The 17,177-nt window shown below is 46.4% G+C and overlaps 1 protein-coding gene across 1 annotated transcript in view; it reads right to left on the bottom strand.

The window, feature by feature from the left end:
* The window catches only part of THADA (THADA armadillo repeat containing), a 1,377,633-nt gene that overhangs the window by 33,462 nt on the left and 1,326,994 nt on the right, over positions 1–17,177 (bottom strand). The window contains exon 38 of the mRNA XM_078649688.1: positions 11,461–11,627. Within this exon, the coding sequence (XP_078505814.1) occupies positions 11,461–11,627 (167 nt within the window). The remainder of the gene's footprint in view (positions 1–11,460; positions 11,628–17,177) is intronic.

Below are 17,177 nucleotides of genomic sequence, written 5' to 3'. Positions count from 1 at the left end.
TCCCCACCCCTTGGGATTCGATCAGGCGCACACATTCCAAAGGAATCGGCGAAACACTCAGCTGCGTGATAGCCCCCTCCTGTTGGATGGGGGGGTAAGGGCCTCTACTGTTGTCATATGTTGGAGTGGGCCGGAACTAGGGGGGTGCCGGGGATGTCATCCTCATATTTCACAATGTCTTTATTGTAATAAAGACGGTCACATGTCATAAACCAGTGTATAAAAGACCAGGTCTCAGAGAGGCTGTCAGAGAGCACCTCGAGACGATACCTTGTTGTCCGATCTGATGTGTTCTGCTCCGTCGGAATAAAACGTGTTTCCTGTCTTCCTGTCTCCAGCGCCTGCCTCTTTATTTGATAATCTTCATAAGGTATTAGAGGCGTTTAACGCCGGGCAAAATTATTTAAGAAACATCGACTAAATCGCCTGACCATTTTTGCTGATCTTCATCATTGGGACATGTGTGTGAGTAAAATGTACTTATGTGACATTTCAGGGGTGCAGGGGGGGTCCTTTGGACCCCCCCCCTGCACCCTTGAAATTGCATTCTCATTTTGCGATTCCTTATTTGCGAATTCGCAAAATGAGAATGCCTTCCCATTGATTCCTTTGGGCCTCGAGGCCCATAGGAATCAATGTAAAGCGATTCCTTAATTGCGATTCGCAATTAAGGAATCGCAAATAAGGAAAATTAGGAAATCGCAAAAACTTTTGCGATTTCTTGATGCATAGGAATTTGCGATTCCTTAATTTTCGAAATTTAGGAATCGCAAATTGCTACAATGATGCATGTACCTGTTAGAGTCATTCTATCTACATTACTGAAAACAGTGGTAAATTCAATGAATGCAGCATTCCATACTTTCCCCTTCTTTGCCGTATCCTCATCAATGAGAGTACAAAGACACAACTGGTTGTCTTCAATGTTTCCCCCTTTTTGGAATCCTGTTTGAAAGAAAGGGATTATTTGCTTCTCCATGGCCCACCTTTCCAGCTCTTGATTTAGAATGTGGGCAAAACATTTTCCCTCCATGCGGAGGAGAGCGATCAGCCTAAAGTTTTCAGGAGAATTTAGGTCACTCTTTTCATGAATAGGAACTAGTACAGACCCCTCCAACTCTCGGAAACCACTTGTCATGTTAGGCACGAGCTGTAAAGACTCAAGATTTGGCCCTCCCTCACCGGTGAGGATTTAAAGATGGAACCCGGGTTGACATTTGGGCCAGGTGCTCCATAGGGGCGCATTTGTTTGATGACTTACCACTGTCTGAGATTGTGGTGGTTAAAACTCCACAATCAGACCTGCTTTTCATTAGGGGTTCCTGGATGGACACAACACTGCTGTCCACACATAGCTTTTGTATGTACTTCTCCCAAGTAATGGGGGTAATGTTTGCTGTTTTTTGTTTGATCTTTTTCGCAGATAGATCATTAATTAAGCACCAAAATGTCCTAGAGTTGTTAGATGTTATAACTGCATGAATTCTAGCCCAATTCTTTCTGCTTCTATATTCTTTTGGTCCTAGAGCTTTTTCCTGTAGATGGATTGGATACCTTTAATATGTTCTTTCATTAGCAAATTGTTCTCGTTATTGGTGCATTGAGATTTCAGAGCCATACATAACAGAGCTTTCAGCTGTCTTATTTCTGTAGCCAGAGCTCCAGGCTGATCCGACCCACACTAACTTCCCATATGCCCCCCCCGTGATCCTTTCGCTTTTTGCTGCCAAGTGTAATGCCGAAATCAGTGCTGGCAAATGCTCTGGGAGGCCATGCTCTAAAGAGCATCTGGCACGGAGATCCTCCATACACTGGGCTGTGCCTATTAAAGGCCCGCCAGCTGATCCTTTTGATAGGTGCCATTTTTTCTTGGGTGCCGATTAGCCACTGATGTGGATGAACGGTGGATGGGATGTTCAGAGAACACTCTACATTGCATGGTCACTTGATAAAGTGGGCCGCCCATTAAAGTCGCCAATTTGCCAAAAGAGAGCGATGGAATCCTATGCATGCTAGATCTTGCCAATTTTCCTTTACTGTGCCTGTGCACAATCAAACATCCTGCAACTCATACCCATCATCTCTGAAGCCAACCACAGCACCATCGCAACCCGATTCAAGAGTATGTGAATACTTTCCAACATGTTGTTTACCTCGCACCTCAAGTGCCCAAATTCAGTGGACACTCCCGAGTTATGACGAGGAGCAGGTAACGCTGGGCAATGTAGACACCGGGCATTCAGTAGAGGGCTTAACTGTGTTTATTTATGTACTTGGGCATTATGTGCAGCACTTTAACAGCTTTTAGCTACTTCAGCACACTACACACAAAGTAAAGCGGTGCAGGGAGGAATAACAAATCTATACTAAACTAATGGCCAATCATAGGCCATTTGACAAAAGATGGGTTTTCAGTGCCTTTTGGGACTTTAGGAAGCTATCTTCGAGCGCTTTCATGTGTGAAGGATATATTACTAGAGGAAGGAACTTTGCAAATCGAGGGATCTCACACCAAACTTTTCATATTGTGCTTGGAAGATGGCTAAAAGGCTGTGTGATGCCAACCGCTTTCCAGGGGTAAATGCAGACACCCTTTCCAAGTTAGCCAGTTGCTCATTCAGCAGTTACTGGTAATCAATGCACCCTTAAATGGAGTTATATCCCTAACTAAAAGTCTGCACAGGGCCTTTGCAGTAAAGGTGGGGAAGGGTGATGTGACTGGATTGGTTCAGGACCAAGTGTGCTGGATTGTTCTGGTCATTGAGGGTGCAATTTGGCATTGCCGCTGTCATAATCTACTCCAGATATTACAACTTCAAAGATCATCACAATTTTGTAACGTCATAGGAAAAAAGGGAAGACTTCAATGTCTAAGGCAAAGACAATGGGAAGTCTTCTTGGTGGCTTTTACTCAGGAGATGGGGAAACAACACTTATCGCATAGGTTTGTGGGTATGTCCCACACACACTGGCCAGCTGTGTGTGAAGGCATTTCAAGTAGGACAAGCACAGTAAGGAGAATTTCAATTCTGTATGTGCTAATGCAAGTTCGTTTATCTAGTCCTAAAAATAAGCCCTGTAGTCCACTAACTTTTGCTTGTTCCCTGACCCGTATTTAATAGTTAGTTGGATCTGGACATGATTCACATGCACCCAGCATCATGTTGAATTTCCTTTTGAAAATATGTTGCATTTGTTTACATATTCGGTCACATGGCTCCGAAAAAATAATGGCAGGCCAACTCACTTTTTACCTATGACCTTGCAGTCAACTATTTTTTTTTAATTGTGGCATCATTCTATTTGCTGGATACAGACATCGAGGAGGCCTAGGGCCAAACCCAGGGTTGGTGAGCCATGTGTGACGGTGTATGGGCTATCAAAGCCTTCTGTCTTGTTGTGACCTAGAATGCCTCCACTAAATATGAATGAGAGGTTTAGACCTATGAAGCGTATCAATAGCAAGACAGAGTGCCGACTACGCGTTTTACCAATAATGCGTCACATTTTAAGTCACTATATTTACAAGGCCATATATTTAAATCCTCGGAAACAAGACTCCCAGTCGTCTCTCGCATTCAATAAACTAGTGGCACTGTGTTGAACTCGTCTGTTGAACTTCCATGTACTCCATATCCCAAAGGCTGAACTCAGTAAGCACATTAAGAGCTGGCTGTTCATCCAGTAAATATTCATAGACCTACTGCTAGAGTGTATTGCCTCTGGGCATATACTGCATTATTAAACTCAAACCTCTTTATCACGCTGTATGCATGTGAAGATTCTTGAACCTCCCGTGTGTTGTAATTCGACAAAGGCATCATTCTTTTTAGCCTATCTCTGGATTGTTCTTAATCCACCCTAAGAAGCCGGCCAAAAAGTGGGCACAATGACCTGACCACATGAATCTAGAGCTGGGTTAACAGTTAAGAACCATTGACATGAACATCAAAACATGCGTGTTATACCTCTTGCAAGCCATTCTGAGGAAGGCCTCTAAAGCAGACAACGTGTCAGGCTAGGGTGATAATTTCCAATGAAAATTTATTTATTTATTTGTGCGTTTTTATATAGCGCGGGCCTTACCCGAAGGTGTCAGAGCGCTTCACAATAGGAACAGAACTGATACATGAGAACATTACACGTGAGCAAAATACAAACGCATAATACAAAAGCAAACGTTACATTAAATGAAGCAAAAGTGACAATCGTGAGCCAACAAAATACAAGAGGTAGCAAACGGTGCATTGCAGGAGGAAAAAGTGACGTGTGCAGGTTACAAACGCTTACAAAGTAAACAGAGATATAATACTGCAATATATGGAGGACACTCAAGCACAAGATCAAGAAACCCCAAGGCTCTGCAGAAACTCCATAACGATAAAAGGAGTCCTAGCATGTACCAATCTTGTAGCCCTTTAGCTGAAGAGATAGAAGTGTTCTAGGGTGTTTTGAAACATTATGCAATTGCCCATTCTGTCGGACACTGTACTTTATTTTCTTGATAAAACTCATAAACCATATTGGAACAAATATTTTCCCTCTCTGCCCAATTTCTTTCCCCGGCCCTGATTTCTGCCCTAGCTGAGAGGAACAAGGATGAGAGCACAGGAGTCTTGTCAAAGTAGAGTGGAGCTCAGCTTACTGGGGAATGCAGACATCAAACAAACAACTGCAACGCATTAGCACGGCCATTAAGAAACTATTACCAAGGCAAGGCAGCCCCCAACACATGAAACCATTTCGCTTCAACCCAAGAACAACCTGGCTTCAATTGTGGGAATCTGTAAGGTTTGAAATACATTTTATGTTCAGAATCCACAATTCTAAGCTGTAAATGAAAACTTAAAAAAAAATATTCTTCGTTGATATGGACCTATTGTGCGTCGTTATAAGTAAAGACGAGGCTGCCAGCACTGTTCACATAACATGTAAAGAATTCTGAGCCAGCAGGGAAATGTTTTCAAACTCTTACTTCCTAAGAGGAAGAGGATGTGGCCTAACAGGTACGGCAATCGACCTCGAAGCTGGTGAACCCGGTTCGAGCCTCGGCAACGACGGTCAACATACTGTGATTCTGGGCAAATCATGTAATCTCCCCATGCCTAACCAAAATCATTGTGTCGGTCTGTAATGCAACTGGTGTTCATGTATATAAAACTCCGAAAAAAGAGAGAAAGTGTCAAATATTCTAAATGTCACAAAGCCAACACATTGCAAACCATGTGAATAGAAAACCCAAAGTCGCAATGCACTAAAGGTGCACGTCTTTGCAACTTGCAATGTATACACTGAAACTCCCTACGAATAGTTAGTAAAAGCAGGCGTGAAATGGAGGGCCGCCTTTCAAAACAACGTGCAATGAATTGTATTAATGGTGTGCGAGTAAGACTGCAGCTGCAAACCACGAAAGGGATACAGACTCCCAGAGGTGGGGGGGATATCCATCTGCAAACTTGAATCTCTCCATGTGGGACAGCTTCCATTTTCTTAATGGGTGCTGTCAGGCCCGGACTGGCCATAGTGGGCACCGGGCAATCCCCCGGTGCGCCGCAAGGGTGGGGGCCGGTTTTGAGCCCCTGGGGGCCGATTTTGTTAGAGGGCCGTTTTTGCAGCATAGCTGCAAAATCAGCCCTGCAACAATATCGGCCGAAAACCGGCCCTAGCAAAGCGCTCGGCGGCACCTCGAACCCCCCCCGAGTGGGGAGGGGGGGCCGGCCGAGCACTTTGCCAGGGCCGGTTTTGGTTGGGTGCTGTGGGCATTAGGGGAGCACACAGTGGTCCAGGGTACCGCTGCTTGCTCCCTTCAATGCCATGTGCATCAGGTCAGTTTTCATCGCAGCCCCCTTCCCTTTAAGGAGCAGAGACCACACTTTCACAATGTTCAAACGTAAATGCACTGATGGAAGCCTATTGTCACCCGCGGACACACACCTTGATCAGGAGAGTGAAGCCCTCACCAACACCCTGCGCGCAGCCATAGATCTAGTGGCACCGGAGCGGAGGGATAGAGTTAGAGACATGGGCAAGGGGGCCCCCTATTTAATGAGACTTTGAGGGAAAGGAACCAAAGTCTCCGCCAAGCCGAGAGGCATTTGCGTAAAGCATATGACCCAGCTGAGCTGATAACCTATAAAATCGTATTCACCTCGTATAAAATTCCATCTCGACCAGGAAAGCGGAGTATTACGAGGCAAGAATTACAGACGCGCCAAACAAACAGAAAGAGACTTTCAGAATACTGAAAGAACTCAGCCAAAAGTCTGAGCTGAAATCTGCAGCCGAGCCCGTAGACTGCAACATATTTCAGACCTTCTTTCTCCAGAAGGTCAGGGATATCCTCTTTGAGATTGATAACACCCCTATCAATCAGGGCCCTCTAGTCCACAATCAAGTCCCCCCCTCCCCAGCAAACAACTTACCACCTTCCCGAATCTAGATTCAGCATCCCTGACACTACTGATGAATTGTATCAAATCGGGCTCTCCTGCAGATCCCTGCTCCCGAGGATCTTCCGAATGACCCTCCCCGGGCTGGAAAGGCAGATACTCGCCTTACTGAACAACTCCTTGGAGACTGGCTACTTACCCTCCAACCTGAAGGAGGCCAGAGTCACCCCCTTGTTAAAGAAACCTGGAGCAGACGCTGCTAATCTCAAGAATTGTAGGCCCATCTCCCAGCTCCCCCTCCTGGCGAAAGTTGTGGAACAACATGTCCTCAAGACACTTTTGTCCTTCTTGGAGGAGCACCAGCTCCTCCAAGCTCGACGGGTGAGTTTTAGAGCCCATCACAGTAGTGAGTTGGTGATGCTGTATGTACTCGATGAGCTCAGAATTATGTCCGACAATAAAAAACGAGTGCCCTGATTTTATTAGATCTATTAGCGGCCATCGATACGGTCTGCCATACACAACTGCTGGCCCGTATCACTGACCTGGGCATCGGCGGGCTGGCATACCGGTGGCTAGAATTCTTCTTGTCAGGTCGGTCCCAGAGGATCCAGCTGGGTGAGCAGGTATCGGACAGGGGTACCCTTACCTGCGGCGTCCCCCAGGGTTCCACACTGTCCTCGCTCCTCTTCAACATGTACCTACAGCCTCTGGTGGCATCTCTAGCCCGCATGGATTGCTGAGTCTTCAACTACGCGGACGATACTCAACTCATCCTCCGGATTGACAACTCTGCCCATGCCCAGGATCTGGCGCAAAACATCCTCAGATTCACAGTGAACTGGATGACAGCCAACTCCCTAAAAATGAACCCTGACAAAACAGAAGTCCTTGTCATCCTCATGAAAAACAATCCTTTGAGTGACCATTTCTGGCCCCAAGAGCTGGGTACCACCCCCACACCAGTACCCATCGTGAAAAGCCTGGCCATTAAGATCGGCTCCGAGCTTTTCATGGCCAACCAGGTCACTTCAGTGGTCGGAACCTGTACAGGTCTCATGAGACAGTTGCGGAAACTTGTCCCCCTCCTTTCAACTGCCTCACTACAAATGATTGTGTCCGCCACAATTGTTTCTAGACTAGCCTACGGTAATGCCTTATACAGCCCAGAAACTTATCAATAAACTAAAGGTGGTACTGAACGATGCAGCCAGTCTGATTTTTAGGTTGCCTAGAAGGACTCATGCCACCCCTCTGCTATGCAAGCTGCATTGGCTCCCCATTAAGAAAAGAGCAAAATGTAAGGGCCTCGGCATTGCCCATGAAGCAATTTATGCCAAGCCCCGTGCTATATGAAAGAACGCCTGGAGAACTATGCTCCAGGTCGTACACTGCGGTCATCCGAGGCCTGCTGCCTGGCCCTCCCACGGTGCAATGCTGCATCTGAAGGGCGCACAGCGTTCTCCGTCCTTCTCCCACAACTATGGAACCAACTGCCTGATCATTTTCGCTAGAAACCTCCTCCCCTTCAGGAAACAGCTCAAAACGGTTCTGTTCAGGGAGGTTTTGGACACAGTCTAATCCCCCTTCCTTGCGCTGTCTTGTAACTGCTAACGACCTTTGGCCACTCTCTCTAAAAGCGCTAAGAGACCTGCCGCTGATAACGCGCTATACAAAAATCAATTAACATAACAGAACACCTTTGCATTCACATCTCGTTCAACAGTATTCACAGCGGAATTCCTGCCTCATTAATATGCATGAGGCAAGAGAAGACTTTTCAAAACCTTACCATAGGTCGATTCTGTGCTACAACAAATGAGTGCATCCGTCAGAGCGCAACTTAAGCCTTGGGTTGCACACCTGCGGATGTGCACACGTAGAGAGAGTTTTGCGACCCGAGACTTGGTACTTCAGACTCTAGTCATATAGTCATCTGTGCAACCACTTGAAGCTATTAAGGGCGAGCGACAGTGAACAGAGACTGGATCTTTATATCCAATGCTTGATGAAACCAAATACGTAATCTATAATTCCCAATGCTGTCATCCCACAGTTCCATAGCTATTTATGTGCCTTATCCCTTGCCTAGCGCCTTGAGCTCCTCTTTTAAAGTTATAAATGAGAAAGGGAAGTGAGAAGAGACATGAAGCAGAGGAAAGAGGGCAGGGAAGACTGAGGAAAGAGGGCAAGGAAGGGCAGAAGAAAGAGGGCAGGGAAGACTGAGGTAAGAGGACAGGGAAGACTGAGGAAAGAAGACAGGGAAGGGATGAGGAAAGAGGACAGGGAATGGATGAGGAAAGAGGGAAGGTCTGAGGAAAGAGGGCAGGGAAGACTGAGGAAAGAGGACAGGGAAGGGATGAGGAAAGAGGACAGGGAAGGGATGAGGAAAGAGGGAAGGTCTGAGGAAAGAGGGCAGGGAAGACTGAGGAAAGAGGACAGGGAAGGGATGAGGAAAGAGGGAAGGTCTGAGAAAAGAGGGCAGGGAAGGCTGAGGAAAGAGGGCAGGGCAGGAAAGGCTGAGGAAAGAGGGCACGGAAAACTGAGGGAAGAGGGCAGGGAAGACTGAGGAAAGAGGGCAGGGAAGACTGAGGAAAGAGGGCAGGGAAGATGGAAAGGGGCAGGGAAGGCTGAGGAACGAGAGCAGGGAAGGTTGAGGAAAGAGGGCAGGGAAGACTTAGGAAAGAGGGCAGGGAAGACTGAGGAAAGAGGGCAGGGAAGGGCTGAGGAAAGAGGGCAGGGAAGGGCTGAGGAAAGCGGGCAGGGAAGGGCTGATGAAAGAGGGCAGGGAAGGGCTGATGAAAGAGGGCAGGGAAGGGCTGATGAAAGAGGGCAGGGAAGGGCAGATGAAAGAGGGCAGGGAAGGGCAGATGAAAGAGGGAAGGGCAGATGAAAGAGGGCAGGGAAGGGCTGAGGAAAGAGGGCAGGGAAGACTGAAGAAAGAGGGCAGGGAAGATGGAAAGGGGGCAGGGAAGGGCTGAGGAAAGAGGGCAGGGAAGGGCTGAGGAAAGCGGGCAGGGAAGGGCTGATGAAAGAGGGCAGGGAAGGGCTGATGAAAGAGGGCAGGGAAGGGCAGATGAAAGAGGGCAGGGAAGGGCAGATGAAAGAGGGAAGGGCAGATGAAAGAGGGCAGGGAAGGGCTGAGGAAAGAGGGCAGGGAAGACTGAAGAAAGAGGGCAGGGAAGATGGAAAGGGGGCAGGGAAGATGGAAAGGGGGCAGGGAAGATGGAAAGGGGGCAGGGAAGATGGAAAGGGGGCAGGGAAGATGGAAAGGGGGCAGGGAAGATGGAAAGGGGGCAGGGAAGATGGAAAGGGGGCACGGAAGATGGAAAGGGGGCACGGAAGATGGAAAGGGGGCACGGAAGATGGAAAGGGGGCACGGAAGATGGAAAGGGGGCAGGGAAGGCTGAGGAACGAGAGCAGGGAAGGTTGAGGAAAGAGGGCAGGGAAGACTTAGGAAAGAGGGCAGGGAAGACTTAGGAAAGGGCTGGGAAGACTGAGGAAAGAGGGCAGGGAAGGGCTGAGGAAAGCGGGCAGGGAAGGGCTGATGAAAGAGGACAGGGAAGGGCTGATGAAAGAGGGCAGGGAAGGGCAGATGAAAGAGGGCAGGGAAGGGCTGAGGAAAGAGGGCAGGGAAGACTGAAGAAAGCGGGCAGGGAAGGGCTGATGAAAGAGGACAGGGAAGGGCTGATGAAAGAGGGCAGGGAAGGGCAGATGAAAGAGGGCAGGGAAGGGCTGAGGAAAGAGGGCAGGGAAGACTGAAGAAAGCGGGCAGGGAAGGGCTGATGAAAGAGGACAGGGAAGGGCTGATGAAAGAGGGCAGGGAAGGGCAGATGAAAGAGGGAAGGGCTGATGAAAGAGGGCAGGGAAGGGCAGATGAAAGAGGGCAGGGAAGGGCTGAGGAAAGAGGGCAGGGAAGACTGAAGAAAGAGGGCAGGGAAGGGCTGAGGAAAAAGGGAAAGGGCTGAAAAGACACAGAACTAATGAGTGACAGGAGGAGGGCTGAGGAAAGCCAAGAGACATGCATTGAGACAGGGACGAGGAGAGAAATTGATGGAATTATAGACTGCTGCAGGGTGGTAAAAACAACGAGCATTGGCAAAGCCAATGGGTTTCACCTCAGGGATTTATTGGCTTTCATAATGGTTTTTACCAATTCTGTGAATGATGGCTAAAGAGAAAGCTAAAAAAACAAAGGTGTGATGACTGCCACAACAGCCATGTTCTTTTGTAGGCGCATGCACGTACCTACACATTGGCAGGTCCTTTTTTTAAATGTATTTACTGATTCAAGTTGGAATAGTAAATAAAACAAGGTAGCACAAAAGCGTATATTTTTTTTAAGTGGATGGGGGAAAGCAACATGGAGAGCAGGGGTGGCAGCAACACAGAGAACGCAGGTGAGAGAAGCATCATGCGGAGGGCAGTCCTGGAAACAATACAGAGGGTGGCGGGAAAAGTACAGACAGGCGAGAGAGCAACGTGAGCGCAGGGGAACAGAAGCACATAGGCGAAACTGTACTTTATTAAACTCATAAACAATATTGGAACAAATATTGTGCCCTCTCTGCCCAATTTCTTTCCCGACCCTGATTTCTGCCTTAGCAGACTGGAACAAGGAAGAGAGCACAGGAGTTTTGTCAAAGTAGCGAGGAAAAAGCTGAAGGCATGGCTGTTCCCCCAGTAGCTTCCCAACTGGGCCATTCACCTCTTTCTCTGTCAGCAATTCTCAATCAGTGCTGGGAAGCCCTAGGTCAGCCATGCGCTTAACAACAACCTAAACATAGCATACCGACAGAGTTGACTGTGCCATAGTTTTCAGAACATTTCTAGCATTTTGTGGTTATCTCATTGGACAGCCTAATTTGTTTTTAAATGTATTGCATTAAAAGTTTTAAAAACAAAATATCTATTTTGCAGGCCACAGTCTGGTCTTTTGGAGCACTATTAAAACTGCATTCCAAATGGTCAGTGTCTCATTATAACCTGAAATCTTGGGGTCACACAGCCACATTACCAAAACACGTGCCTAACATTTGTAAGAGCTAGTGTTTATTGATCAAAGACATACCGATTTAGAGTCTTCCAGATCTCGCTCTAGGTCATCTTCACCCAGCAGCCACTCCAACAAGATGACAATTCCAGCGGAGACTTGATCCCACTGCTGGAGCAGATGACAAAGGATACCAAATGCAAGATCCATGGCCATTGGTGGGTTGACTACACAAAATTCAAACTCTGCAGAAAGGACAACGTATAACTTAACTTAGATTTGTGAGCATACCAAATGATTCAAAACACTGTTGCACCCGTACTGAAGTGGTGAAGTATTACAGAGTGAAAACTTACTAAGAAACTCTCTATTGCCTAATGATCAGTGGTGCCACGTTTGTTTTCAAGATGGGGAGCAAATTAAACCATTACCTCTTATTTTAAATAGGCCTAGAATTATGTGCTGTCATTAAAGAGAGTGGGCATCGTTTGAACACATTTTCAACTGACCAGATTTTAGGAAGTTCTTTTCTTCCCTCCTGGTCTTATGCCTTAATGCCCCAGGAGCTCGGCCTGCTTTTGTGCACTAGCAAAATCGAAAAGAAGGCGGAGGACTCAACTTCTGTAGAAGTCTCAGAGCTCTGGGAAGTGCAAACAATCGTTACATGTGAGTCTCTGAAGGTTAGATATTACTAGGTAGCCCTGTAAGCTGTCCACATTCAGCCTGATAAATGTGGTGGTTGGCGTTGAATTAAGTACTCAGGGCATCAATGATGTTAAGAGATTGCTATGATACAATAACTAATTCCATTAATAGTAATGGGGTAACCCAGTATCCTTCATAACCTGGGAAATCTAGTAGTATGCAACAACACAGAATCAATTGTTATTCCATAACTATGATTAATTCCAGCACGAGTGATTAGTTCGCCCATGCAATCATAAGCAAAGAGCAGACGGAATCAGTGATGAGCTCCTCGTAGCCAGGGTGTGAGACAATCTTTGGCTAATGTTATATACTATGACTCTCATAGTGATTGTGTATGAGACGTAGCCCTTGATCTCAAACGCCAGTCTCCAATGCTTTTAGCAGGAGCATGACCCCAACATCTTTGGTCCCTATTTCCACCACATTTTTGTTTTGTTGTTTGAATCAGAGTCCCACACATAGTAGACTATTCAGGGAGTACGTGCCATCTCCTTAGAAAGAAAATCAGTGGAAAGAAACCTTGAGTTATAAAGAAGAGCGTGGCTTTTTCGAAGATGTAAACACTGATCTGTGCATAATAGAGCCTGTCTCTATTGATTCTAGTAAAAGACGTTGAAAAGTGAAGGATGATGTACATGTGGGAAGTAAAGTATTGGATCTTGCACAGGCCCTGCAACATCCACTACTGGAACATTAAGTATTTATTTGCCTCTAACTTTGGAAGGTTTGATGTAATATTATAAGTGAAGTCATTGCTGAGTGTAAAAGGATTTATTAAAGACCAAGAATCAGACAAACATATGCTTTGAAGGAGGAGAACCAAAGGAACCTTGAAGAGAGTCTACAATCCTGCCAGTATGTGACTGGGCACACAGAACTAAAGTAAGAAACAGCAGCAGAAGGGATACCGGCACCACAGCAGAATATAACATCAGGGTTACATAGGATTGGTATTAGTGGGAAATCCTTGCTATACCCCAAAGGCTAGTATCTATGTAGTGACCGTGGTTCCACTAATGGGTGCAATCGGACTGTCATGGGGACTGACTTAAATGGGATGAGTAAGAAGATGTTACTTGGCTTGATATGATGTTGTGGAGCCAAACAGGGAGATCCTTGGTCAGAAACAGGAGTGTCATTGCACTGGCTCGATCTAGACACCAGAGGGGAGCTCTGCAACAGCTGCACTATAGGAGTCATAGGGGGACTGCGAATAGTAAAACATTTCAGCAGCTTCGCCAGGCAGCATATATTAACTCAGTAAGACACTCACATAGTATGTATGGAAAACAGAACACACAAAATTCCATAAAAAGTCGAAAATTAAAAGGGAGTTAAGTTTGACGAATAGATTGACATGAATGCATGTAACAATGTATGTTACAACATGAACAAAAATGTAGCACTGCTATTAAAGGACTCCTAGGACTTGGTCCCAGTGTCCCGCAAAATGAAAATTAAGTAACAAGAGGGGGGCAGAGAGTGCACTCTCAGACCCTCTGGCTCAAGTGGAGGTATGCCAAAGCGACTCCCTTCGGGTACCAAAATACGTTTGCTACAGGCTGCCCAGACCCTGTATGGCCCCCGAAGTCCACAAATCATGGTTAAGCTTCAAATCTGTTGCATGGGCAACCTGGACCCTTGTTGGTCCTCCTATTAGGTTTGCAGACCCAAAATTGGATTTGTGACCACCGCTGCCTTCCAACAAGACCTACATGATTACAAGGGTTTGCAAACACTGTGGCAGAATCTAAAGACCCATGAAGAAATATAAAAAAAAAAAAATAATAATAAAGAAACTGAGCCTGCACCCCTACGCCCACACCCTCGGCTCGCAACTGATGGTATTTACAGCAGGGGCTGGCCACTTGCAGCAGGATCGGGCTCCTGTCCAACCATGTGGGGCCGAAAGACATGTGCAGCAGGGCCTGGCTGTCCGTGGAAGGTTGGGCTCAGGACCCTGTATGAGTAAACACGGTTTACTGCTCACAGATTGCATGTTACAATACCTTTACACATTGAAACAACTTTCTTTGTAGCCACAAGGACTATTAAATGTGATTTTACCAGGCTGAACAAAAGTAACTCTTGCAATGTTGGTTTTGCTTACATTCTTGCACATGAAAAATGACCAAGATATAAACCACATATGCAGATGTATAGAGTATAATATACTATTTATTGTTGAAGAAGCGGGAAACACAAAAGCACAGTGGCGGTCTTCACTGTATTTATGGCTCAGTTGAAAAGGCCTTTTTTGCTTTGCCTATAACGTTTGGTTCTCTGGAAGGATTTGCACCAAATTCGGCAATCAATGGATGTAGTCACCTAAGGTCTGGCATACCAATTTTCTTGCGGATCGGTGCAGGGGCCAAAAGTTAACAGAGTTAGAGGAGGGTGAGAAAAAGTTAGCCGGGGGTGATAAAAATGTGTTTTCCAATTGTAGCTCGAATAGGATATTTTGCTCGCGTCTGCAGCCCAAACCTCTGAATGGATTTACTCCAAGCTTCGCAAGAAAGTAGAACCTTACTCAGCAAGTAGCTTTTGTTGGTGTGGTGCGAATCCTTTTCTGTAGATGTAAGTATTTAAAAAGTTTCCAAGTAGGCCTTAAATCATTAGCATTTTTGCACATTTGTGATGTTTAAATCGCAATCATGTTTAACCCCTCCTGTGCTCATGACGAGCACAGCTCGTCATGAGCCACGGCGCTCCAGTGCTCATGACGAGCTAAGCTCGTCATGACCGTGCCTGTTTAATGGAACGCTCGCACGCTGGGCTGATTCCCCTGAGCTCGTCATGGGCACCGGAGCGCCGTGGCTTATGACGAGCTGAGCTTGTCATGAGCACCGGGGCGCTGTGCGCGCCCCCCCGCCCTCCAGCACAGCGGGGGAAACAGCCCCACAGTGAAGGGGTTAACGACTCCTGTCAAACACATTTTTCATTTTTTGACAAATGTGACTTACTTGAGAAGGGCTCGGAATTTTTTTACACACCATCTTAAAAATTGCAAATCAATTCAGTGTCAGTGGCGGCTCCTCTGTCACAATACCTAGCTTTCCGGAAGGCAGTTAAAAAACACCTATTTCTTCTGTTGTAGATCTTTCTGCCTCGCCCCGTTTGTTTCTCACTGCTGTCAGCGCCGGGACGCCTCTTTGCTGGGGCAGCTGTCGCGCTTTATACATTTTTTAATATAACATAACTTTTTGTTATTATCATTTTATTTTGTATGTGCAGGGCAGGTCTGGAATCCCCGTGTCACAGGGAGAAGGAGTGGCGGCTGCACGGTAAGTGTACATGATTGTTTGGCTGGCCATCTCGGGCCGGCCAAACCTTCATGGGCACTTAGCATGTTCTCCACAGGCTATATTGTACAGCTTGGGTGGAGAACATGTCCAGCCTGCCAGCCCGTCTGAACGCCAAACCATGACGCTCAGACCAATCACAACGGTGCTTTAAGGCGGCATCGTGATTGGCCTGGGGATTCTGTTACTGTGTGTGCTTCCTGCTGCAGAGAGGCGGCGGCGTCTGGCAGTAGTCAGGTTAGTATCTTTTTAAAAAATGGTATTCCCCACTTTCCATCCCCTCCTCCACCCCCCGTTCCACCAACCTTGTTTGGTAGCAGCTGCTACTGCCAAGTGTACACGGTTGAAGGCCATAGGTAAGGCCCTGCACCCATCCCTTGCCAGCAGCCAACCCCTGCAGCACACAGCTGTTGGTTGTAAGGTACAAGGGGTTAGCTTGCCTTGTTGGGTCAGTCGCAAGGACTGGCCGCTAGCCTTGGCCCTTCGGCCAATGTCTGCTGCAGCCATATCCTGCTGCACAGAACATCTGCCAGGCCTTTAAAATTCATCCCCCAAGGATTTGGCCTCCCTCAATGGGGGCTTGGAGACATCTTAAAAAACAAGAAGAATTGCTAAAATAACTACATTAAAAAATAGATATGGTATGCCTTAAATGTGAAAAACCATGGCAGTTATAGTAACCAACAAAGATCATAACTTGGGCTGCCCGCCTTGCTTAAAAAAAAACAATTGGCAAACTGCCAACAGCGCAGAAACAAAGACAAGAGGTATCAAGAGAGCACATGGCACAAGTTATGGTGTGTGCTACTTGTGCGTTGGTAACCATAATTGGATCATTTCAATGACATATAGATAGATAGATAGATAGATAGATAGATAGATAGATAGATAGATTTTTTCAGTGTGCTCTTTTTTCATTGTAATGATCTATACAATTTAGGGGCGTAACGCAGGCTGCTGCAGCCCCTGCAGTGTAGGGGTCCCCCAAATCTTCAGGAGGCCTCCAAACAGCTCAAGCCCAATAAATATCTTTGATATGGGCGACTCTGCGCCCCACACCCTCTGGGTGGCACCATTTTGTGTTACACCACTGATTTTATCTATAGGAAGAGATACCTTTAATGTTTTAAGATATATCCACAACCTGCTTGTGAGTTTTATGTAAACTTTTGTGTAACAATTTTTTTTCAAAACTTTTCAAGAGGATCCTTGCTATACTACACGTGTGACTGAGAAGGAGCCCATTTTCTGTACATGTGGAAAAGAGCGGAAGTGGTGTCACACATAACCAGATTAGAGAGGTGATAATAAAATATATCACGGCAAGACCATTGTTAATATTCATTCCAGAAGGCTTCTAGTAAGCAGGAACGAAATCAAGGCAGCAATAAATGAGTGTGGAAATTCTAATTTTAAATCCCTCGTTAAACTAGAGCGATGAAAGGTCCAATGTTCAAGCTGGCACTTCAAATAGTTCTGCGGGGAAGTATTGTGCACCGCAGCATGTTTTCATTCTGCAGAACATTTTTGCGATCATCTGGTTTCCATATGGCAGGCTAACACTCTTCTTTCTAAGCGGTGCTTTTCAGAGGAGCTGTCTGCCATTTTACCCAAGCAATGACAAAGCCAATGAGTCTTGCCCATGCGAGACCTATTTGAATAGAGTAGAGTTGAGTGGCACAGAGTGCAGAATAGATTAGAGAGGTGTAGAGTACAGAGGCATAGAGTACAGAGGCATACAGTGCAGAGGCGTGCAGTGGCATAATATGCATAAATGCAGAGTAG

Source organism: Lissotriton helveticus, chromosome 6 (genome assembly GCF_964261635.1).
Source record: "Lissotriton helveticus chromosome 6, aLisHel1.1, whole genome shotgun sequence".
Taxonomy (NCBI): domain Eukaryota; kingdom Metazoa; phylum Chordata; class Amphibia; order Caudata; family Salamandridae; genus Lissotriton; species Lissotriton helveticus.
This window is presented reverse-complemented; position numbering and strand designations above follow the sequence as displayed.